Here is a 27,175-nt window from a genome sequence, read left to right as displayed (position 1 = left end):
GCTGGACGGAATGCAAATGCAGGTGCGAGGGGTTACATGGTGTCCAGTTTGTCATTTAGTCTTCCCCCACATGTAGCTGAGAGGAAAAAAGGGATGCTTTATCAGCAGCAGTGACAGTCTCCTCTTGCAGCTGGAAATAAGGCTGTCAGAGTCTAAAAAGGCACAGGGGTGGCCTTTTCTTGTTTGAGAGACGGAACAGAGTCGCTGTTTAGGTTTGAAGCTCTTATCTGGAACTGAGCAAAGTGTTTACTTCACAAACTAAAGCACCGGCGTCTGTCCACTTGGTGGAATGTACCACAAAGAGCTTGCTATGTTAGGAGGCAACTGTTCTGCCAAACAGCAGGCCATGTTGAATACAAATACAGTAAAGATAAAACGAGTCATCACTCGTGGAAAGCAGCCTATAGCATGCAAGATGTATGACACGGGAATGCAAAACACTGAAAGGCCTCCAAGTCACTCACAACCTTTCCACCATAAATCTACTTTTTCACGTCCGTCATTTCAGTTCGACCTTTACTTTCCAGTTTAGTCTGTTGTGCTATTTATGTTGTTACACATTACAGGCCACCTAGTTCTGTACAGTTGTATATCAGGAGATGCCATGCTCTCCTGACAGGGGTCATAGGGCACAAGTCAGATAGGAAGAACGTGGGCACAGGCACAGGACATACAGTATACTTTTTGTTTTTATTCTATCTGGGTTAATGCATCTTTGGTAGAGTCTACAGAATGCAGTGCTTTGTGAGTTTGTTTAGAATTCTGTGTCTATCAAGTGATTGAGGTTACTTTTCTAGAGCGCAAAGGCTTGTGTCGTGAATTTATATTTTCTTATATGCACTTATTCCCTCCCATAAAAAACATAGCTTGACAACCGAGTGCATACAGCAGCCCTGAAAAGCAATTAATTAAATGGACAATTTGCTTGATAACCATGAACCTATCTGTTCTTACTTCAGAAAGAATGAATCATATAATTTGGTTAGATGTGGACTTTTTGATCACATAGTCACATACTTTCTTTGTAAAATTGATGGAAATTAAGAGTGTTATCACAACAGATAATAAGGAAAATGCTGAGTGTAAAGTAATACTTTTGGGAATCACAGTTATTTGCTTTCTTGCAACTCTAAAATGTTTTGCAGATACTGGATCAGATGTATCCAAAGCACAATGAGGCAGCCTAAAAGTGACCGCTTCATCAGAAGATCAATACATCAAGCTTAGTTCCCTGAAAGATAGAAAAGCAACTTCATCACAGATTCTGAATTTGCTAATTAAAAAACACAGGACTCCAATCAGCAAAAGCGCTGTCAAAAGAACACTTGTAGTGGTCTCAGAGGAAGAGTAGAAGGTATTTCATCTCTCCCAACCCACTGAACATTTACGGGGGCATTTGAAGATTGACAATGCCAAGCATTCTGGGACATGACAAGACGCTCTGTGGAACGTTGTCAAATAATGCTGGGATAACATGGATGATCAGGTTTTACACAAACTTGTGGAGTCAAAGTCAGCTTGAATGTATGGTGTCATTAAAGGATAAGGGGGACATACAAATGTCACACAAACATACACAAATAGTCTGAAATTCATTCACATTTTCAACAATTCACTTAAATTTGTATTTAAGCATTACATTTTAAACAAATGCAAAATAGAAGCATCTTATCCTATTATCTTCTTATCATCAGCTGTTTTTCAGACCGACATGTATCTTGTTCACAAACTAATCATAAAAACTGAAATGTCCAAAACTAAACCAAACCTCAATCGAAATATCAAAATCAAAATGCAGGTGGAAATTCATTTTATACAGCTCTTCTCCTCTCATAGGGTCTTTGAGGGTAATGTGCTCCTGAATGGAGAGGTGCGTGGCTGCTGTGAGCTATGTGCTCGGGGATCTAATATGAATATCATGTAGACCCCATATTGTGTTAAACTTACTTTGACACTGTAATCTTCCAATAATTTGTATGACTGATTCTGCATTGCCTTGTCATTTCCTTCGTGGTGAACGTGTCCATCTGTCAAAGCCTATCAGCTTTTTTTGGTATTGGCTATCTACTTTTGGCTGGCTGTAAAAATTGGAATGGATGCTTTATGCATGCAGACTCATGCGGTCTGTCTGGATTATTCCTACAACCTGGGGAGTGCTATCTCACCTCATGTACTTCATACATGTAATCAGGTGATTTTTTTAAAATAAAATATTTGCAAGAGATTTTTCTTCTATATAAAGTTTGCCTGAAGTCAAGTTTTCGGAGCTGAAGACACTGAGCAAACAGCAAAGGCCATGAGGATTAGGCTGAAATGGGTTGAGTCCCATATTTATGTATGAGGAGGTGAGATATGACCAAGCACGTTCTTCATCAAAGGTGGGAAGTTCTTGAATAGGTTTATCCTTGTATCTTTTCAAAAACCTCACCCAAAAGTTTTTCATGTACAATTGCTAGATAATTATTTTTTTCAGCCAATACTGCCCTGTTTGACATATATTCATAAAAGACAATACACACAGAAGTCCAAGCATTGACAAAATATACAAAACATTAAATGAATAAAATACTAAGCTAAAAGGGTTTCATTGTTTTTGAAAGCAGACAAGAGTTGAAATCATACACGTCATCTCACACACACAGGACTATCATTAGAGCAAATAAGGGAATGATTTGTATGACTAACTGATTGACCTTGCTCTCTGCAGTTAATTTGAAATGGTCTTGTTATTTAACTGTTTGTGTTGACAAAATGAAATATCTTTAAATATATTACAGATCAGCTAGTGAATATGATTAAGAGACACATCTGTACATGTACACAATGCTAATGTGATTCTCGCTCATCTTCATCAATACTACAGTCTTAATTTATGTACAGAGTTGTAATATTGTCTAATGACGGTGGTATAGATACATTGTTGGAAGAAGACAGATGTTACCAAAGTCAGATCAAATCCAGACAGCTCAGATACAACCAGAAACAATGGCACCTTAACCTTGTCACTGTATAAGTTTCTCTAAATAATTTGAGGATAATCACTTCTTTAGGCCATAAACAGCATGGACCGCTGCACAAAGCTTTGTATATTCGCCCAGACCAACAGCCATGCAGAACCGTTATTTACTCTGCAGCTGAGGATAAGGAAGCGGATAGGCCACAAACATGATGCTCCAGCCACAGGTCAATCCCTCAAAGGAGAGCTCGAGATTGGGATTTTGTCCCAAGCTGAGCAAGGTAAGGTACAACTAAAAACATTTTCACAGCACATATAAGAAAGCTGGGCATGATGACAACACAATGGATAGCTGATATATTTTGGATATTTCCACTTCATACGTTTCTCGTCTAAATCATGCTCTCAATATTTTCTTTCTTCCTTTACAGACCACAAGTAAAGAAACAAGATCCCCTGCCATGTCCTTTACTGGTTACTGTGTTAGAAGGTCAAGTTTGGCGTGTGTCCACAAATAAAACAGAAGCATGGCTCATGGTTATATTAAGGTAGGGTTTGGTCAAAGCACACTTTCTGTTCGGTTGAATAGGTGAAAGGGAAAAATGCCAGAGTGCTAACCACAGCTGGAATCTGACCTTTCATTGGCATGCCAACCATTAATCTAGATCAGGGTAGGGTGAGAGGTTACGGAGTGGTAAAAGGCAAAATAAATGGGTTGACACTTTGAGGATTTCAGGTATCACTTTGGTCATTAAATAACTTTAAATTCCTTTACTAGTTACTGTGTTAAAGTGACATTGTGTAACTATTCTACCATAAAATAACTAATAATTTAAATAATTTTGATGCTACACTGGTTTGTAATCAGGTGAATGGTGTCTCTGTCATTTCCACTCCACCATATGCTGTTTCTGCACTATGTAACTTTTTGCTCCGGGTACAATCACAAGTACGTAATTTACTTTACAGCACTAAGTCACACACCACCGACTATGTCACTTATTTTGGTGAAACTGGATCATATTTTATGGAGAAAATGTTTTTCTGCTTTCCCTCTGATGTAAACCTTAAGTTTATTAGCCGGGCTACCCAGACTGTGAGTTCAGAGTACCGGGGGAGTGTTAGTGTTTGGACCACAGGTGTTTTGGACCACCAGAAAGAGGAGGTTTCAGGCTCCGGGCATGAGCTTATGCTGACTGGGAGCACAGTGTCATGCCAGAACCAGGGTGAATGGGCAACAAAAGCTTGCTTAACAGCTTCTATGAACAAAATGGCAGAAGCGAGGAGATCGAAAAGGAAGTTAATGGAGGAAAATTAGATTTTTGGTCATTGTAAACTGGGCTTTTTGCTGTTGGACTGGTAAGTAATGTGTGCTGCTATGTCTTGTTTTGTTGCACTTGCCTGATGTTTGGCTGTGTTAGCAAAGGTGTCAACTCAAATTGTGGATGCAATGTTGCTTTAAAAGGTCACGTTTGGTATGTGTCTATGAATAAAACAGAAGCATGGCTCATGGTTATATTAAGGTAGGGTTGGTCAAAACACACTAACTGTTTGGCTGTATGGGTGAAAGGGAAAAAGGCAGGAGTGATCACCACAGCTGGAGTTTGACCTTTCAATGGGATGCCAACCATGAATCGAGAAAGCTGAGATCAGAACAGGGTGAGAGGTTATGCAGGGGTAAAAGGCAAGATAAAAGGCCTGACATTCTTAGTATTCACTTCAGGTATCACTTTGGTGGCTTAACAGCAACTTATTTTCCTTTTGCAGAGCTATTTATTTTCATGTTGCAACATGAAAGAAAACTTGGACGTGTAAATAACAGTAAGTCGATGCAGTTTGGTACTAGAACAGATCATTAAATAACAATGAATTCATGTTTTGGACTGATTCACTGACTGGATGTCACCTTAAAAAATAAAGCTTGTGGTATTTTGCATATTTTTCTTATTATCAACAAATCCCAGGAAAAGAACAAAACCTGCGATGAATTGATCCTACTAACAAGTATTGCCTGTGAAGTCTGATATAGCTTTGATATAGCTTACGGCACAGTTGTTGTCGAAAAACACTTTAATGAGCCACATGGTTGCACTGGCTGACATGATACTTCATTACTGGAAATACCCAGCACGGCAGTTTATTTCAACTAAGCAATTTGTAATTGCTAGCCATACGGTCTAAAGAAAAAAACAGGGGGCAGCATTTCACCTTCTCCAACCTCCAAGCGATGACACTCCTTCAAGGCATGCCTAATAAATCTTGAAATGTTCCCAAACATGCACAGCAAACTTTTCAAATTCTTATAGCAGTAATGCCAAGTGCTTACAATGTTACTGTGGGATCATTTGTGCTTATTTGAGCGAGTAACTATTAACATTTGGACCCACTCATTAAAGTTAAAGTGGTCTGAACACAGAAGGTGAATCTGGGTTTATTGGGCAGCAGTAACAGGCATATTTGACGTAACGTCAGCTGTTATGTCTTCATGTTTTGTTGATAATGTTAGTTAAATTTTGTGTTTTTATCATTCTTGAACTATAATACTGGCCCAGACATATTGCCCCTTTAGGCTCAACCCCACAAGCACTATCCTTCTGCCTAAAATGCTCAATAACAAACCAAATGTTCATTAAGTCCCCTCAGTTGATCCCCAACAAATGCACTATTTACTCCTGTTTGAGTAACTTTAGCTAAACACTACAATGTCCAACTGTTTTTTCTTGTGTTTTAAAATTAATTCATTAATAAATATGCATTATTTCCTGACTGCTCTATTTGCATCTTTTATATAGGAGTAGTTTTCAAAGACAAGACAAAAAAACAAAAATATAGAACTGGATTTATCTTTTAAAAATCTCTTGAATTGTTCTGTGTACACCGAGCTTTACAACTCAACCAGCTAATGGTGTTTGTGGCATTAATATTCATTTGGCAAGTGCTGCTTTCCTTCATTAAAATCTGGGTGGGGGACGGTGATCTTTTAGTAGGTGACATACTCTCTGGCCCCAGATGTAAGCAGCTGTCTAAGAGAGCAGAAACAACAGTCAACAACAGAAGCCCTCATCTTTTAATTTCCTGTTGCTCCACATCTGCTCACCCCATCTCCACCTTCCACATGCTTCCTACGCTCCTTGAGCTGGCCTCTCAGGTTTCTGCAGCTGCTAGAAAATAAAAATAAAAAAAGAAGCAGAAGGTTACACCAGTGTCAGAAACTAAGGAAGCCATTTCTAATACACTGGGTTAACAGACTGCTCCAATAAATTTCAAATGTCTTGACTTCTACAGCAATGAAAGTCTGAGAAGCCAAAATGGCTTATGATTTTTCAGTCCATCAGCAGAGAAATCCAATGCATCTTTAATACCCATGCTTAAGTGAAGGGGGGACAAGGGGACTGAGTAATTGTATGAGGTAAAGGTTAAGCTGCTGTGTTTACCCACATAAAGAGAATAGAAAAGAGTGACACCTCTGCCAGATCCGCTGGGTGGAATTCACTCAAGTAGATGAATGACTGCAACAGAAGCAATTTGATGGTCAGACCCCATGAGTGATGTGTCACATTGTGCCACTGCCTTGTGAACTCGAACATACAGAGACTTTAATGGATCCTGGAAGTGCGGATACAAAGATATATAACCCAGGACACCACACGCCTGAAAGACACCTAGTAGATATCTAATCGACAGAGAGATTTATTCTGTGATGGGGAAGATAGAACTAATTCCCTCAAGCAGAGTGATGATGGGCATACTGTAGACATCCCAATGCTTTGGAAAATCTACTGGGATTCTTACTGTTGTACAATTGTTCAAAAAAAATCATAAAGGACGTAGTTACCAGTGAAATCAGAGAGAGAACATGTACCAACAGCTTTTCCCCTGATCTATAATAATTAAAACGTTAATTAAGTGTCAAACGTGTGGTGGATCAGTGTGCAAATTATAATTTGTTTAGGGTCTTAAACTTGCAATTAACCTTTTTTAAACGATGACCTTACTTTTTCTCTATTTTAATTTGATTTAATTTGCCCAATCTTAAAGCCCCATTTGTATAGGATCTGAAAATGACCATCCAAAAAGACCATCAGTGCATTTGAACTAAAATAGTCAGTAATTAAAATATGTGTTAAAAATGGCCTTAAAGCTGCCTCAATTGATTTTTTTTCTTCACCACTTTGGGGGAAGTGCAACAAGCACATCAGCTTTGTTAAAGTGGAGTGGTGCGTGTGGCTGAAATAAAAACAAACAAAACAAAAACAAGCTAAAAGGCACTAAAACGCTAAAAGACAGTGTGTACTTAAAATAAAGAGTCCAAAACTTTCCAGCACCATTTTCAGCTCATTACAAAAACTCCAGACTGAACTCCTGCTTGCAATCTTCCTAAATACCTCCCCCTCCAACGTTATGTCTCCTCCCACTCTAAATGAAATGTGTATTAATGTTTCACTCTAGACTGCCCATCACCGGAATGTATTCAACGACGCAATTTAACTCATCACCACAGCCGTCACTCCCTCCAGCTTAATTAAGCCTAATTACACGAGGAAACCATCAAAACAAAAGCTACTGCTCCTTTAAATCTTCACCCCATTTGAATCTTTTTGCAGTGAGGGGAGATAACACTACATGTGAGGGAAAAAACAGTCGAAAAACATACAGTCACACACAAAAAACACAACGACACGCAAGCCGACACTCCCCTTTTCAAACAAGCACCAACACACTGACTGACCAGTGAGCTGTCCAGCTGCCTGAAGCAGAGCGCCTGCTGTGTGGATGTGTGTGCAGCCCTCTGGACTTGGTGGGAGGGGGAGAAGTTTCCCCAAAGACAAGCTTGGATCATTGAGAAAGACGATGCCTTCCTAGTCCAGTCTCACAAGCCGCTCAGTGGATTTGCTGATTACCCGAAATTTATTTTCTGCAAGTTATTCAACGGGACTGAGGAGAGATTCTGAGCCAGAGGATGCTCCCACAGGTCATTCGGATTCTGTATGTCTTGTTTTTCTGCTTTTTCCAAGGTGGCTTAATCAGGTAAGACGCACTAACATTTATTATTCTCTCGGTGTTTGTGTGACTTATTCTCTCTCTCAACTGCTTGACATTAACTTTTCGACCGTTAGAGTCGACGCTGTACTTGCTGTTCTCAACACACATAGACTTTTTTCATTTGATTCGCATGCAGCTCTTTGGATATTTATCGATTGTTTGTTTTGTTTAATGCTGAGGCGAAGGGGCGTTTTTTAAGCTTCCTCCAACTTACTATGAATTTATCAGGTGTTGCTGTCATCGCATGAAATGTAACTGAACGAAAAAGAAACCTTTTTGGGGGGGGGGACATGGCGTGGGCATGATTTCACAAAAAAATAAAAAATAAATAATCCAGCATTTTACGCACGGCGCAAAGTGGCGTCTCTCGCCATCGACACAAACGCACATCCAAATTATTAATTAATTATTAATAATCCGACATGCAAACAGTTTGCTATTAAAAATAGAGTGTCAGGTATCAAACCACATTGTCCTGGTCGCAAACTACCTGTGGAATTCCCGCTGTTATTGCAGGACTGATTGGAGGCTTTTGGGGGAGGTTGAAGTGTACCGTTAAGACTCTAGTGTTTGATCTCATATTGATGAGGTGATTAACAATTTACCAACAACATGTGACTAAAGAGCTCATTAGGAAACATCCCATTCATTGCCTAAAGATGTCATGCATGCATACTAAGTATTTGCATAAGAGATGTTTTCACAAATGGCAAGGAAAAGTGTTTGGCAAACATGGAGAGTCGATACATTTTTGTAAGAAAAAGATGAAGAGCTTCAATTAGAGTGTGTTCACATTTTCTCTGGACAGACAAACCACCACCTCCCTTTGTCTGTCTGTATGTCTTTCCCTTTTTTTCCCTTCCGCTTGTCCTACCACAACACCTCATGTCTCTTTTTCCTCACTCCCTTACTCACTTAGAACATCTATCAGCAACCAAGCTTCCTTTTCTTCCTTCCTTCCCCCTTCCTCTGCTTCCTCCCCCCTCTCTATCCTTCTTGGTGGCAAAAACTTTTATTTGCAGTGAACACTTTCCTTATTTCATGCCCTGCCAACCTCAGGTGTGAGCGGAAGGGAATTAAGATCTGCATAATCCTGGAGCGGAACACAGCCGTGACTCTGTGAACCCAGGGGCGAGGAGAGCAGCTCTTTGCCTGGAGAGCAGTCAACTGACAGCACCTCCTCTGAGAAATTATATGCTCTCCTACCAGCTTCTCTGCTCTCCATGTAGGGAGGGTGTGTGAGGGTAAAGGAAAGGACTTAGGGAGGGTAGTGGTTAAAGATAGGCAGAATCTGATGGAGGTGTGGGGAGGTAGCAAGGGTGGAGGGTGAAAATGGGAATAGACAAACTGGGACGGAGAGAAACACGAACAAGAAATTTAGAGGGTGATTCATTTAGCTGGAGGCGGCAGGGAGATTAGTAAAGTGGAAGACGGGGCTGGGAGATGGAGAGAAATGGTTCAGATAGTAAAGTGGAGATGAGATGGAAAGAGAGAACTGCTGGTGGGTGTGAAAGACAGGAAGTGTTGTAAGAGATGTGATGAAGAGATTGTCATGTAAAATAGTGCACAAGCTGGATTGGTACGATAGGTTTCGGACTGAATGGTTGTCGACGAGAGGAAATGAGAAACTGGATCGAAAGGTGTAATAAATTAAAGTTCATATCACAGTCTGAGAGAGTGATGACAGAGAGGTTAGGAGATCTGTGGGTGAGAGAGTGAAAAAGAGAGACAGTGCTGCGTTTTGTACCGTTGTAACACTTCAGGTCTATTTGAGCTTGAAAGGACACCCACAATCTGGTTTCCTGAACCTTTTCTGCCACTCATTTTAGTTGCATGTGGGTTTTCCCAGCAGGTTTCAGGTTTAATGGACCTTTTCAAGGTAGAAATACAATACAAAATAAATTCAAGTTAGAGCATTTTCACTGGGAAGTGATAGTTTTACGGGCCAAAGTGATATGTTGCATTGGGTTTCATCACTGCCTTGTGCACAGGCTTGTTGAGTCACATGACCTGAGGGTTTCTTTTTGGGTCATGTGACTAACAGCAGGCTCCACAACTATGGAAAGTGAAGCCATCTTTTGATTTTCATACATGATGTTACGCTGCATGTTTCTGTTTTGCTTTGTTTTCCAAGTTTAATTACACTGAGGCAGGATATTGAGAAATAAGGGTTGAATATAGTCTCACGACTGATTTGCTAAGCAAGTTTTGGTAACATGATACAATATACATTAATGCTTACCCAGTATCAGACTTATCCAAGGTGCTAGAGACTACTTAACTTATCAAGAAAAGTTTTTAGCAGACTGTGAAAAAAACATTTTTAAAAATTTGATTTGTAACAGGATCAGCCAATGAAAGCTTTGAAAGAAGAAGTTTGACAAAACAAAATAATGAACTCCAGTTAAATCTGGAAATATGATATAATGCTAGCTTTCACTCCTAAAATGGCACTTTTTGAATTAATGCTCCTGATACCTTTTGCTCAGAACCAAAAACATATTGAGGTTCCTAACCCAGCCCCAGTCAAAGTTGTGAGCTCAGTTGGAGACAATAAAGAAGCTTGACGTTTCATATAGTTAACTCTGAGTTAAGCTCTCTCAGAAGATGTGGATTGTCCTTAACAAGCAGAACTTGAATTTTGTTTCAGGTACACTGAGAACTATACATTAACAGACTTTTGTTCACTCTATTACGAGATGTTTTATCCTGCTTAAAATGATCCCACTGACTTCTTGGACATCACGACAGTGGACGCAAATTGTGCAAATGTATCTTCGTCCTTTCGTCATCGCTGTTGTATCTGTTCATTGGCAAATTAAGAATGAATCATGTTAAATAGCATTAAAGTGAAGGGCAGAGAAGCACCAAGCATTCCTGCTGCCCTTGCCTCCAGTCAGTGAGAGATCATGAGTCAGATCGGAAAATATCAGAAAATAAGTCCCATCATCTGATAGAACTGTGTCCTCATAAACTTGGTTATTGGGTATCCATATGATAGTGTGAATGCATGTTTTTGTGTGTCTGTGAAGAGAGGAAGATTTTCACATCTTTAGAAAGCAGTAGAAAATGATATGATTGACATAATTAGAGATGAACATTAACAAAATCCAGTGAGGGATATAACATGGACAGTTATTTTCCTGTGTGAATCCTCACTTTATTGCTGAGACATGTCCTTTTTCTCATATTTGGTATAAATGTGGAATTGTTTCATATACATGTCACTTGGCTGACAGGATAAATCCAACCTAAAAGTATGAACACCACTTAAGAAAGACTTGAGATTTGAATTTTAGGGTCCAATTTGTTGTTTGGTAGCAACTTATATTCCCATGGATGCCCAATTAAGATGATGTATGTGCCACTAAGATACTTCTCGCGTTACGGCAATTTTGTTTAAAAATGTTCAGCTATCTAAATGATCAGCTTTAAATGTCAAATTCAGAATTAAAAACAAACCATTCTAGACTCTCCAGTTTGCACTAATCTGCAATAGTCTGAAGGCTGAGAGCTCATTATTTTAAGTTTCAGATCCCTGTTTACTGTAAACGCTGGTAAGCAGTATCCTCTTACAGAATAAAGCTCAACAAGTTTTAATGCATTTGTTCAGTCAAAGTCGGGGAAAAAACCAACGGTGAGCCTTGGCAGTCCATTTAAGGCCCATGTCAGCTGTTTACATATCAGGCATCATATCAGCGGCATCTGATAACGTAACAAGTGTGAGCTTTTTTCCAGACATTTCACAGTTCAAAAATCACAATTCAGAAGATCTGAAGTACATGGAGGAGAAGGTTTGGGATTGGACTAATCAATGGGAAGAAAAATGGGTGATAACATTTTGGACCAAATGATATCTCTTAGCACAACAGTCCTTGAACACATTTAACTTTTTTTCCTGAACACCAGCTTCTAATTTTAAGGATGGGCAAATGGTTGCAGCTTTAGTGGGCTACATGAAGCAGCAGAACATTTTTCCCCAAATGCCGACAATATCAAGGGCATTGGTGGCTGTACTTGATATTTAGTACCAAAGATAACTTGGAATTCTTGTAAGAACCAGTTGATTGACATTTTCCTTGAACTGTTTATTACAGTGTAGTGGATTCAGTTGCAGGGGCAGAGTACACCCATGTTTCACTTTGAAGCATTGGCATATTCCTTGGTCACTAACATCTTTAGATGTATTTAGACATTTAGAACACATCTGGTGACGGATGACATTTTCTGTCCTACTTTCTGATGCGATTAGATGTTAAAGTTGTTGATCAAAGACTTAGGGTGTTGCACTCAGTGTAACTGCGTCGAAAAAGTGCACTACAAACTTAAATTGAAGTGTAAAGTGAATAAGGTTATAATAAGGTTAAGAGACAATGTAACAAAACCAACACAACACAATATCCTGTTCAAATTACTTTTATCAAGAAGAAGTATAGTAAACACAAGAAGTAAACACAATTTAGCCAGTTCAAACTTGAAATGTCCAGTGGTTGGGTGAAGACACAATCTTTTTGTGATAGCTTTTAATTAAATTCTGATGATAGTCCCAGCTGGTATAGAAGAATCTGCAACAGCCAAGGAATATCTGGTGGCTAATAAACAGATAAGGGCAGAGGAAAGCAAACATTGTGTGCCATCATTTTAAATGTTTCACAACCCATAAGGACCGAGAAATGTGGCTTGTCCCTTGATGTGATTCTCCTTGTGTGAATTATTCCTGAATTATTTGAGCTTTTGCACGTGATGAAACAAAAAATAAAAAATAAAGAAAACTGTTGCATGACAGTGTCACACGTGTAGCTGCAGATTCGTAACCAAGAGAAAAATGATTGTTCACATAAGAAAACGACAATTCAATTTTATTTAAATAGTGCCAAATCATAATCAAAGTTATTTCACACTTTCCATAGAAGCAGAGCAGTCTAGAACGTACTCTACTTTTGTTTGGTTTGTTTATTGTACACAGCAATTTGGAAATAAAAAAAACATCAGCTGAACGTTGCTGAGATTTCACCTTGACTTAGACTGTCACAGACACTTTTGGGACTCTCTTATCCTTTCTTAAAACACAGGAAATCCCCACACACTTGGCTGATACACAGACTAGAGCAGCAAGAAGTCCTGACAAAAAGGAAGCGTGAAAGGAGGACAGATGGGATGTTTACATGAGTTAATGACTAAAAAATGAGAGCCAAGCTGGAGACAAGAGTTGAACAGACGGTTTCCTCTCCACAGCCAACACCATGAACAGTAGTGATGTACTTATCAATGAAATATGAAGACTAAGGAGACAAAGAAAATCCATCAAAAGGTAAACAAAGAGTTTATATTTTTTTTGCGCTGGTAAGCTTCAAAATCCTTTGAGGATATGTTAATTGTAGCCTCAAAAAACCCCTTCAAAACAAGTCATTATATATTGAGCTGGTTCTCAGAGGAATATCTGGTTTTATTTTTTCTACAACTGCTTTAATTTTGCTTTGTAAGTGTCTCTGCAGCCAAAAAAGTAATTTAAACACTCCCTTTAAGCAAAACTAACTAACCTCCCTCCAGATCATAAGTATTTGTCAGAAGCAACTTTTAATAAAAAACAGGAGTTGGTGAGCACACACACACTTGACCACGCGGCCTAATCTGAAATCCCTGACAAGAAATCAGTGTCTGACACAGATCTGCTCATTGCTTCAGTGGGCATTAAATTTGTGTTTGGCTATATGGTGGAGGTGACAGCTAAATGATGGTCTCTAGCAGTAAGCCTGCGCCTTCAGTGTTAGGCTGACACTTTGGGCTCAGAGATGTGACTGATGGTTTGCTGCCCGTTTCAATCAAACTGCATATGACCTTTCTCTGTTTCTGTTAGATGAAATGTGCATAACAACCTCCTTTACTGCATCGTATCACATAGTAATTTTAACTGGGATCCTGATGCTGCAAGCAGTCGTGTCCTCAGGCTGTACATCCCCTGAAATATGTCAATCAATCACAAGTGCCTCTTCCTGCCTTATTCTGTGCCCACACTACACCATGTGTTTGTGACATGCCTCTGCTGCCAGCCAAAGTACAAACCTCCAAGCCCCTGAATAATAAATCCATCGTGAAGTGTAACTGATTAGCATCAACTCATGGTAAACTTTTAATCTCTAAAGGAATGTAGCCTGCTAATGCTGGAGAAGCATTAAAATGCAACATAGTCCATTGGTCATGCAGGGAATCACCAGAATCCTTTCAGGCATGTATTCAGAGGTTCAAATCAAATGTGTTTTTGTGCTTCTTGCACACCTCGAGCTTCACACACATGCAGGATAAAAGATTGTGCCAGAGGTAAAAGAAAGCATTGAGTTAAATTTATCACCTTCATGGCTACAAACAGTTTCTAGCTGGAAAACTGCAGTGCAAGTAAGTTTAATCCAAGATTAACTGTAGAATTAGGGTAAGGAAAGAGGATTAGGTTTTTGCTATAGCAAAATAAAATCAAAATTAGAGATACTCTCATTAATATTTTCATATTAATAATGGATTAAATTATTATTTTATGTTAATGTGAAAGGGGTCATGCATAGTGACAAACCCATAGAGAATCATTACCTGACTGTAGTTCCTCTCAGTTCAGCTCATTGTTTTGGTTACACAGTTTTTGCTGTCTTGGTTTATACTCACCAGTGTCGTCTTCAGGGACAGGCAGCGTGAAAACGTTCATAGAAACTCACTTAATGCTACTTTCCCTGCACTATCCTGCATGCATTTAGCTGCTTATGAGCCAGATGGGATTTTTTGTTTTTTGGAAGGTAACAGTATTGTATTTGGACACAACTCTGAATGAATGCTAATGTTACTCCGTGTCTATTGGATGTGTAATAAGATAATATGAGTCAAGTTCTATTCCTATTGTAGCCCACAGTACAGGCCTACATACATCTCCTGTTCGTCACAAATAATCAAACAATACAAATAATGTTGGATCAGTTTTATATGCTTTTGCTGCTGGCTTTGACAACAACATAAACATAAACTGACACATATATTTGCATAGCTACAGCATGAGCAAGGTCCCATACCTCAGCTTTTATGTTTGTACCACAAGCGTTTCTCATCAATACTGACTGGCTATAGTCATAGGTATCATTAAATTAATTCAATTGCTCTAGTTACAAGGGGAGGACAAAGCAGGTTCATGGGACTGCAACTGGGGTTTTGAAACCACATGTGCTTCTTTGTTCTAACATGTTTTAAACCAACGCAGCATACTATGTGTGCCTCGTCAATATCCAGGTAGCAAAATGTGACACAGTGGTATGGTAGTGCAATTAAGTGGACCTCTCCACTCTTCTTCTCTGGCACTTGCAGATTAAAATGGCCACTTATTGACTAGAGCAGCACTTTGGCTCGGAGGTTCTCGACTGTAGGTCACTATATTCTCGGCAATCAAGAACATGACGTGGGAGGACATTATGAACCCCATGTCATTATATCTGACCATACAATCCACTCTGATTAAACTTCACGTTTAGGAGAAATGAAAAGCCTGGCCTACAAAAACCAGAAATCATAATATATGGTCGGACATAAAGAAACAGAGCAGTGGAGTTAAATTGAAGCTCTGCTTTGAATTGAATCAAGATCGCATTAACTGAACCATTAAGAATGACTGTGGCGCAATCAATCAGTAATTAGCGAGGCCTGTAATTTATCAGCCAAATACTGCATGCTAAAGCTAACATTAGTAAAGCACACTACACTTATTAACCATTAACTATAAATAGTCTAATCAACCATAGTATAATCATGCAAACCCATTAGCTTTCATTTTGATGGGCTAAATCTGTCCTGAATTGCCTATGTAATTCACTACAGAATGAGCCTTAAAATCATTAGTAATGTATTCTTCATGTATTATTCAATGTTAGAGCATTGTGATGAAGGATATATTTCATTTTTTGGACTGCTTTTAGGAAAGAGACATCACAAGATTTATTTTATTTTTTATTATTTTATTTTTTATTTTACTTTATTCAATTAATAGTTTGTCATTGTTCAAATTCACCAAAATACTGTCTCCAAGAAAGCTGTGGGGAAAATAGTATACAATATAACAAAAAAAAGTTTCATTCATTCAAAACATGTTTGCTCATGCTATTAACATTTGGTGCACTATAAAACAAAAGTTCACTGATTTAAAAAAAAAGCCTTCATGTAGCAACAGAACATAGTAACACCTGGGTCACTTAGATGAGGAAGAAGAGGCCTAGCTACAGTGAAAACAAAAAAGCCAAAGCAACAAACAAATTACTCCTTTTCCTCTGTTTTATTCCAGGTCACACATGATCAGTGAAGCAGAATTTGTCAGGTGGTAAAGGAGGTGGAGAGGGTCGCTAAAGGGGATTATAGCTGTGTTTTGTAAAATAACACAATGGCAGTAAGAGGGTCTCTCCTCTCCAGAAGCATGAAATGAGAGTGGTCCATGTTGGGATGCAATGCAGGAGCCTGTGTAATTCTTTTGCACACTGAATAAATTAGGTGCACACACCTCACCATAGGAAGAACAAAATTACATGCCAAAGCCTTAATCACAGTTTTATCATCAATAAGTAAACATATGCATTGATGTGCATGGGCTGCTTAATGCACGAGGCAGTAGCTTTCCAGTCAAATGTCCACCTTATTCTTATTGGCATTTAGCTCTGTCTCTGCTGTCACGGCAAGAGTTCCAATAGAGTCTCTAACATTCAGTTACCATAGAAATAACTGTATTGATGGTTGGACATACAGTACTGAGGTGTCCATTATCTGACACTCTGTGATAGAAATGGGCTGTTTCCCACAAGTGGCCTGCGGGTATCTGTCTTTTAAACACAGTGCAAAGTGGTTTCAAGTGTAAAACACCACAGACCATGTACTTCCACAAATCCCTTGCGCTCTGACCTATGGATCACTGGTAGACTGTTCTCCCCACATTAGCTAGATGACTAGTTGTCCTTGACATGTGAGGTGTAGTGGTGATGATATAGTGTGCTCATGTTTAAAAAACAACAACAAAAAAAACAAAAAAACTAACCAAGAATTTTGACTTAAGTTTTTCTTAAGAGGTGAGTCTGAGCTTCGAAAGGTGTTGTTTCCACAGTCAGCCTAAGGATGTTTTGAGTTTCACTGGTGTACAGCTTCATAGATCGAGGATACAGCTTTGACTATAACTCTGCCAAAGATGTCTTCTCATAATAATTTCTGTCTGTAGCAACCAGTAACACTCCTGAAAAAATAACCCTATCTAGACATAAAAGTTTGGACATTCTAGCACATCACAGTCTTCTTATTTCATCTGTTATTGAAGCAGAAAATCAGTGTCTTTGTGGATTCCTAGCACTGCGAAAGAGATGAATAAGCTTCATTTTAGACCATTTAATATGCATCTCATTCAACATCGTACCGTGAAACCAACTGAGCAAACACAGTGTGCTTATTCATTTACAGAGCACATATTAATGACAAGACGTTTGTGGGTTATTTAAGACAAGCAAGCCATTATAAAATAATTTGAGTTCTTGCTGCTATGCTTTTGTGTTGCAAATGCACTTAGTCGTTCTGAATGGGTAAACACATGAGCAAATGTCTGGGGCAAAAGCAAACACCCTTGTTTTGCACCTCTTTTAATTAAGTGGATGGAACAAGGATGCTAAACGCATTACAAGAATGGCAGGCTTTACACAAAATGTCAAGTTTCAGACTCTGAAAGTAGTCTGAGCAACATTTATCCAAATTATGTGATTCTATTAGATCCTATCCTGAGCCTTTAATTAACTCTTTCCCCCTTTCTTGATTCAATCAATGGCCCGCTGCACATTTGTCTTACCCTGAAAAGACAGATTGATGTTAGTTGTTGAAATTATGTTAGTGGGGCATATATATTTTGGATGCTTGTGAAAATATGCCCAAATTCTACCAGACATTTGGCTTAAAGCCATGAGGTCCTGACTCTGGTCCTGCATTATATGTCTTGGGAGTAATATTTTTTCACTACGTGATTATCATGGAGAAAATAATTCACAACAACATTTTTATCACATATCTATCAAAAATTAGGAAATAATGCAATGAGTTGAATTTATCTTTAATTTTTGGGTGCTTAATGTTTATTACATATTATACCCCCATTACCTATAAACATCTGACTTTCTACATTACTGTAATTGATAAGCAGCTTCAAAGTTCTTAGTGAGGTTAAGCTGATTTTGGACATATTAATACAGCCACATACAAGATAAAAGAACTCACCAACAAAAGAGACTTCAGTGGTCACTTGTGTGTTGAGTCAAGCCTTTGTTCGGGTAAATGGCTGAAGCGGTCATTTCAAGGTAATCCAGCTAATATTTCAATGCCCTGGTCTTAATGACGTCAAATCTTGAAGTCACATTGACATTGAGTATAAATTGCAGACGCCACATCAAACAGAATGTGTTCTCACATTTTATACACGACTTGGATGTCTGGCTTGATGTTCAAAAGTTGTGATTTTGTAATGTTTTTGTAGCTGGTGACGCATACTCTATCAGTCATGCATGGCCATACTTGTTCATGGTTATCTCAGGCCACACACTAGGCCCAAAGCCTCCCAACCATCCATAACAGGACTGAAGAGACACATCTCTTTATCATGTTGAACAGACACACAGTGTGACTGCTGAATATATCCTTTCTCTCACTTTGGTACTTGACCACAGAGTCTACTGTCTGTCACATTGCTTTCTGAAATAATGTCAAACATGAAACATGCTTTTCAAAAAATGGGTGGTACACTCCATAAATGTCTACAAGTGCATGGACAAGAAACTGGAGAGAGAGAGAGAGGGGATGACATGCAGCAAATAGCCACATGTTGGAATTGAACCTTGGCAGCTGTAGTAAGGACTGAGCGCATGCTCACCAGGTGAGCTACCTGGGCACCTTTTTGTATTTTGTCACTGGAGATGGAAAAATAAACTATGCATCTCAAATGGTTGTTATTTTACACGCGACTAGGGGTGTTGGGATTGAAGGGATTTCCCCAGCTGTGATTTACAGGCTGAGCAGCATGGCACACCCAACAATTTTTTGTTTTTGCCCCTGTAAATTGATTTTGTTCTTATGTTGTAACGGGTACAGTAGGATAAAGTTTAATTACAGTACCTGCTTGTACTAATCACCTGCACTCTCTCTCTTCCTGCCTCCTGGGTGTGTCCATGAGCCATGGGATGCACACACATCTGTGGCAAATTGGGGTAATTAGTGGACTAGTCTACATTTTTTACTGCAGGTGTTTCCAGTCAGGAGTTCCAGAGCGAGTGAAGTGAAGGGTACATGACTTTTTCCTGTGGGGTATTGTAATACTGAGCAAAATTCCTATCGAATCGTGGAAGACTTTTGTTCTTGTGATTCTGTGAATTTGGGGATATTGGCAACATTTTAGCCAGCTGTGTCAAGTTTCCTCAGCCTAGCCACTTTGAGACACTTTTCTGTCTTGAAAAACAAAGACTGATCATGACGTGATGTGGCGTCACATGCGTTTGTGGTGGCCGCTTACCATATCCCCTGCAGTTACAAAGTGACTGATTTCAGCTTTGAATGCTAGAGCTACCACTTGCATTTCAACACCCTTGCAGACTAGATGGTAGCAAAAAAACAAGGCTGATGCCCTTCACATGTGTCTGTTAAAACTCAGCTATCTGCGATTCGGTCAGCCCGCCCTTGAAGATCAGTCACAGCTTTGTCTTGGGGCACCACTTCAAATTCTTAAAGCGTTTGGGATGATGTTGAGATGTAGGCTGCAGCTGATGCCACACTCTTCAAATCTCTTCTAACAAATTAATATATCCAACAGTGTTGCAACCTGTTCAATAATCAGTAAATGTTTTTAAGAACATGAGGCAGGATGCTTTTTCTTTCTTGTCATAGACTCAGTGTGAGTAGTCACAGCACAACAAACAGCTCACATTATGAGAGAGAGGTTACAGAGTGCTTCAAACCTCTGGATAAAATGAAAGAAAGAAAGAGAGAGATAATGTTTTTTCAGCTGCTTTTTACAAGGTCAAGAATGAACCTAAAAACTCAAAGAGTATCGACATCACCCAATGGATTCAGTTGTTTTGGCCCCAAAGTTTTCAGTAAAAGAACAGCTGTGGCTTAGGTCTTCCCTGACTGTCATCATCTTTCTGGGCTTGCCATCATAACATGACATTTTCTGACACCTAATTTACTGACACCCAATACAAATGTTGGAGACACTTTCCACTCATTAGGAATTTATTTCCACTCGGACAGCAAATAACTTATTTTGGTTAGTAAGCTTTTGGGCACTTTTTTTTAGCTGACCAAATTGCTACATGACTTGCTAGCCTAGTGATAAGGATACAAACAACCAAAAATATATCACTCTTAAAAAACTGGCTCATCCTTATACAAGAAAAGGCTCCTGTTGTTAATCCAGTAAATGTGTAGTCCTCAAATTCTTCACATTAAATGTCATTGTTTATTTACCTCAATAGGGTAGTGATGAAAGAACCCACCTGATCTTTCATCACTACTCTATTGATTGATTTTGGGCAAAATTGTTTAATTCCAAAACACTGTATGTGTATTTGAGAAAATGTGTTGACTGATAAATATTTTTAAGAACTTAAAGTTGTTCATTTTTAACAACTTTTCAGATGCTCAGCACAGGAAAATCTGAAAGTGTTGTTGGTACGTCCTAGCTAGTTAGAAAGATTTCTATTTACATAAAACATTTGAAGATTTGGCCAAAGTTTCTTTCCCTTATTAGCAAGTAATGCTTTATTTTTCTAAGGCAGGAATAATTGCTGTTTTCTGTTTCACAGTGGGAAGCAGAAAACAGTGTATAATAAATATATAATAGCTGTAGTGGCTAAATACGTATCGTCTGCTCAGCAATCATTTCAGCAATTATTTACCATAATTACAAAAGTGGCAGAAAATTATTATTTCGTGATGTGGTTGTGCTCAGTTGCAATAACAATAATCTTAAATAAAAGAAAGTTATCTTCACATACAGTAGGTCACATAACATTTGATTTCAAATGTCACCAAATGTCTAACTTTAGACAGTGAAATTCTACATTAGCAGCATGAGTGAAATGGAAAAACTTTAACAAAGCATTGTCTCCCTCCTTTGTGGTGGGATTCAGAAAATCCCTGGTAGACCCAGCTTCATGGTAGCTTTGTCATGACGCTGTTTGTAGCCAGCAGCTTGATCAAGCGAAACAGGCCAGCGGCTATGCCTACAACTTCCTTTGTCCTCGCGGTCATGTCCAAAATATGGGTCATGCAGAGTGCAGCGACTGTCTTGGTGTATGTTTGTGGAAACCATTTACTGTATGACTATCTGCTTTTTCTCTGCTGGGTTGAAACCTCACTTCATTGTTCAGATTGACAGCTAAACCCCAATAGCTTTTATTCTTTGGTTTAAGGCACAGGTGGACCATAACTGGGGCCAAACACACACTGACTCACCCGCTGGCCCGTGGCTTTCTCATATCTCTCTTTTAATGCGGTAACTGCTACGGTGCCACAGTCCCTGGGGCAAAATGAGAAACCTTACTTCCTCCATAAGCAGCAACTGTTAGCAGTTAATAACCATGAGGGAGTAGCCATAAGAAAGTCAGAGTTAAGGAAGACTAACCAAGGGCTCATACCCTATATAGAAGGGAAAACATCATTGTTTAAGCCGCTTAGAGCACTTTGCAAATGGCTAATAGAAGAAAAAGATTATGGTAGCTGGAAATGACCTGCAGGTAACAGGAAAACAAGCATATGCCATCAGAGGAGGTGATTTATACTGAAACTGACAGGAGATGACAACTCTATCCATATTCATATAGGTGCATGTAGCAAATGGAAGGCATTAATCATCACAACCAAGCAGTCTCTGGCTTCTAATTACATGTTGAATGTACACACACTGTTGTCTACCTCTGTAAGAATCCAGCTGGAGATTTCCCTGTGGCCTTCAAAAGTACAGAAGGATGGGAGGGGTGGAGGGGAACACACAGCTGGTGAAACCTTTTTATATACAGAAAATACACATGCGCGCACACACACGCACACACACACACAGACACACACACACACACTGTAGTGCTTCATTATGCCATGCATTTACCATCCTATTTACGTTGCATTAAAAAAATTCAATCCCACTTCTCTAATCACTACATTTCATTACCTTGACTACATTACATGGAGAAGAGATAGGCAAACAACTTGCTTTGATCGTGGTGTTTTTACCCCCCCCACATGTGCACACAAGTATTCAGCTTACATCACACTTCATAACAACTGAATAAATTGTCATGCATGAGCTATGATACCTTAAAGAAACCACAGGAAGTGCAAGAAAGAGAGATGTTTGCATATAGCCTTGGTCCTGTTTGCATGAAATTAGATGTGCTGCATTTACAATTATGTCAGCGCTTTACAGTGCAAAACAGACATAGTGCTTATGTGACGAGGAGCTGACTACTATATGAGGATCAAGCCACAGTCCATCTCAAGCCCCTAAGCAGACACATCAAAGCAATCTTCTTCAGTCAGTATTGTCCTTTTTCTCTATCAGAAACCCTGCTAGCTCTGTTTCACAGAGACTGACAGGAGGCAATCCGTGCAGATATCAGATCTTAGATGTGAAAAAAGGTGGCTTGAATACAGAGAGGCTTGGAGAGACATCTGGAAGATGGGTAGGTCTGAGGATGCACTACGCTACATTCATTTCCCTTTGGGAGGTAAAGGTCAGTTCCTCAGGTTTATCAGAGAGATTTCCATTTAAACTGCCACTGTTAGGGAAACCTTGTGTTTGTTTGATTTAGCTCTGGGGAGAGCCAAAGGGAGGTAAATGCTGCACACAGTTATACATATTTTTCCCCTCACGGTTTATTGCTAATGGACAGTTGGAAGGGACTGTCTTGGTTGACTCACCATTGATTCAAATGTCACTGATGTCTGTAGGTTTTAGTTAAGAATATACATTTGATATACCATGTGTAGCATTAAAATCATCAACAGAATAAACAAGAGGGCTCATACCTTGAGTGATGCGTTTCCATCTCTCTTGCTTGTTAAAGTCAAGAATTAGGAAGCTGTTGACAATGATAATCAGCTTTTCCTCATTTTTGTTTAAGAAAGTTGAGTGGAGGAGAGATCAGCAGAGTGGTTCTCTTTTATTAGTATATATCTCTCAGCTGGTTGCACTAGCATGTGCCTGGTATCAATATTGTGTGACAGTTCTTATACAATGTAATCTAAGCATACAGTTTAACCACAAAGCTCATTTGGATCTTGAATATCGAACATGTGTCTATTAGAAGCTGTAATTTAGACCCTCATATTCTCTAAGTTAGAAATGTAAGAATATTTTCTGAGATGGGCTCAAAAAAAGAATATTTGCCAGATTATGTGTGTGGGCTGAACAATTCATTCTGTCGTGACATTTTGACAGCAGTTGCAGCAATTAGTTGGAGTTGGAGAAAGAGTAGGACCGTTTTCTTCACTTTTAAAATCACAATGTGTTCACAAACCCAGCAGATAAAATAATTAACTCACAAAGAGAGGCATATTGTATTTCACAAAAATATGAATTTTAAGTCACTAGATGAGACTGTATTAGACTCACAAGATTAGTTAAGGCTACATGGGAAAAGCCTGAGGTGGTAGTTGGAGTTCAGTGTTGTAGAAACAGCCCATCATGAATATAAATCTGTCATGAAGCTGTAGCTCATTTTGCCTTCGTCATTACTGTGGCACAAGCCTAGAAACATAATTTCTTCTTGGTACTCCAGAGATGTCAAGCCTCGCTCCCACAAGATTAAAGATTGCATTACAAATTAGTGTGCATGAGCGATGGCACAGAGTTAGCATGGATTAGAAGGTTAGCATGGATTAATCTATATCATTAAACCCGGGATTGGCCGGACAGCTAAATATACTTTAACAAGTAGATTCTGCCATTACAATTGGCTCATGGCTGAGTTAATTAGGCTTTACTACAAAACAAAAGATCAAAGATAACACTGAAGAGAATAGAAATAGTTCAAAGATAGCCCAGTAAACACCATTATATCTAATGGGAATAAGTCCTCTACCACAAAAAAGCATGCTTAATTTGCCAACTATCTTTGATCATCTGATACTTAAGTTGTATGACCTATCCTTCCATCTATCCATAACCTATCCATACATTTTGGTGTATAAGAAAACAAGGGTAAGTTTTCGGATCAATGTAATATACAATATGTTGCATTTTAAAAGACAACTCTACTGATTTATTCCTCTTATTGTCATCAAAAAACAAAACCAACAATGAATTGATCCTATTGATCCTATTACAGTTTGCATGTGTAGCCAAAGCCTGAAACTGTATTCCTCTGTGGGGTAGACCTCCATTGTTGTCCAGAAACTATTGAAAACTAGTTAAAGTGTTCCCTAATTATACTGACCATGTGTGCTGTAATTTATTTAGCATTGATTCCAAATATGCTGCACTGGTGCTATGAATACTTGCAAATGTACTGAACCTGAAAATAGTCCCAAACAATTATATATATATATGTGTGTGTGTGTGTGTGTGTGTGTGTGTGTGTGTGTGTGTGTGTGACTGTAAGCAGCATTATCTTTAACAAATGAAGCAAAACAGAACAATGTAGTCCATTGTCTTTTTGTCAGTTGCTCGTCAACCTCCTCCTGAATAATGACATATTTCTCTACAGATGGAGGTCATATGCAAAAATGAACTGTCTGAAAAATTCAGGAGTAATATCAAATCCATCTATCTTATTTTTTATCTACTATAGATTGAATATGCATGTGTACCCTGTAGGGTTTTCCAATGATATCATAACCCAATGGAACAATTTCTAGTAATCTGCCTTGCAAAGGGGACCTCTGCTGGATGCTTAATCTGAACACAATTTTCATTTCACCTCGTTTTACTAAACTCTGGCTTATTCTTAACACAAGAAAAGACATTCTTGTGTTTTACCAAATTTTTGTGTCCATTGGGTTTTTGTTAGTATCTTCTCCATCCATCACAATTGTGATCCATGTCTCCACTTTGCATTGGTATATGTGGTTTACTAGGGGTGTCACTGTGCTGGAGTGGCAGTGCTCATGTCATTGAAGATAAATGTCCAAGAGTAAATTGCAGTGTGCTCCAAATCCAATTCCCCAATGAACCTATTGATCAAAAAGGGGACAGCAGTAGCCATGGGCCATCATATACAGTAGTGTGAAGAAAAGGCCTTCACAGGTCATTAAAGGGAAAAAATGACATGTCATTGTATTACCATGTAGCATGCTGTGGTTGGACGTATTTTGATCAAAGGCCTGTCACTGGGATGAGTCAATTCATAAGTCAGTTGTGTTGATTGTCCAAAATCCCTGCAATTCAATCTCAAAGAGAGCTCATCTATGAGAGCAATACCTAAGGCTCAAGTGGACGTCAAGGGCAATTTGACAAGTAGGAAATTAGAGCTATGTGTTTCAACAGCTGGAGAGAGCAGTTTTGTTCCATTTCCCATTATGCTAATGGAACTAGAAACTTAGTATGTTCATGCATGGATGTCTAATGGCCCTGATATCCCCCCAGTGTTTCCTTGTAGGAAACCGGGGAAAAGCCATACTGCAATATGATGTGCTTTTCCGATCACCAGCTTCTTAATGAAAAAGCAAGTAACAGAATATGTTTGCACTCCAAGGGCAGAATCGCATCCCATCTAACTAGAGATCATTTTGATTAGTTACTTCCAAATTTAAGGCCCAATGAGGTTTAGAAATAAAAGGCTTCGTGTTGTTTCTAAGTGAAAACCAAGTGATCAACCAATTTTATGGATCGAATATACAGTTTATTCTACGTAAATTGTTTTTTTATGAAAAAGCAAGGATTTAACATTAAATTATAATTCAATAATTCAGTTCATTCATAACATGTGGTATAAACTGAGGCTTTATGTTGCAAAACAAAGAGGAAGTAGGGAGTTTAGCAGATGTAAAGAAATGTTGGTCTATTGCTGACCCTTCCTCTCCACACCCCCCTCCCCACTCCATTTATGTCCTTATACATTTGAGGCTTATGTGCAGTATACAGACTGACAGCTCCAGCTTCTTTTATTTCCCTGTGTGTGGTTATACAATACATTCCCTGTAACTAAATGATGCAGTACACTGAATGGATATTTCTCTACTTATGCCACCTCTCATTCCATGCCTTAGCTGCCACTAAAATTCAATCTAAAGTTATTATTTACAGGATTGTATTTTTTCATAGCTTATGGACTGGTTGCACAGCAGACATGTTGACTTTTTTTTTGTCAGAACCAGACAAACACAGGTGGACAACAGCTCAGTTCCATTAAGGGTCCAGTAACAGTGACTATAGACTATAGACCTATAGTTTAATGGCTAACTTGCTTTAGCCACAAATAAAGTTTTCTGTCATTCAGGAAACTCCTACCTTTCACCACATAGTAGTTGCCATGCCAGACTAACACCCATTACAAACAATGTTGGTCACTATGATTGTTGGACAAAGCTGGGTATGGCTGAAGGAGTACTTTTCTGGGTGAAAAATTGGAAAGCAAGTAAACCATGACCAGCACTGGCACATGCATCCATTTTTGCAGATAATAACTACATGCTGTTATAACTGTTGGTCATGTATACACATACTTTGATTAAAATTAACGGCTGAGTGAAATTTGTTGCATAAGGCCAGGTGGGGTGGAACGATAATAGTAGTTCTTCAGATGGGTTGCACATACAGTGGCTTCCCATGGTTGTTCTGATGTTTGTTATGGCAGTGATTTTCTCTCATGGCTGTAGACTGTTTGAGTTGATGTGTTTGATGTGAGCACAGGATGATGAACAGCTGCCATGCAAACTCTGGAAAAGGCTGTCAGGCTTAAAATCGCATTTTTACTGTCTATTTAGGTTTCTCCTCAGAGAGAAGAACGAAAAAGTTGATTCAACTGCTGGCATTCTGACGAGACTAAATCATTTCTAAGCAGCTGTTTGAATTACACGTTTGTATAACTACATTTCAGTTTTGATTCATCTTTGCTTTCAACGTCAAAGTCACTTACTAACAAAAGAACAGCAGCCAAACCTTTATAAGGGAAGAAAAGAGTTGTTACGTATTCTCGACAGCAG

At 38.9% G+C, this 27,175-nt stretch overlaps 1 protein-coding gene across 1 annotated transcript in view; it reads left to right on the top strand.

The window, feature by feature from the left end:
- The first annotated feature begins 7,639 nt into the window (after positions 1–7,639).
- The window catches only part of glra4a (glycine receptor, alpha 4a), a 41,523-nt gene continuing 21,987 nt past the window's right edge, over positions 7,640–27,175 (top strand). The window contains exon 1 of the mRNA XM_027283781.1: positions 7,640–7,984. Coding sequence (XP_027139582.1) covers positions 7,917–7,984 — 68 coding nt within the window. The 5' untranslated portion in view covers positions 7,640–7,916. The remainder of the gene's footprint in view (positions 7,985–27,175) is intronic.

Source organism: Larimichthys crocea, chromosome I, assembly GCF_000972845.2.
Source record: "Larimichthys crocea isolate SSNF chromosome I, L_crocea_2.0, whole genome shotgun sequence".
In the NCBI taxonomy this organism is placed as follows: Eukaryota; Metazoa; Chordata; class Actinopteri; family Sciaenidae; genus Larimichthys; species Larimichthys crocea.
The sequence above is the reverse complement of the archived record's forward strand: the minus strand, read 5'-3'. Positions and strand labels throughout refer to the sequence as shown.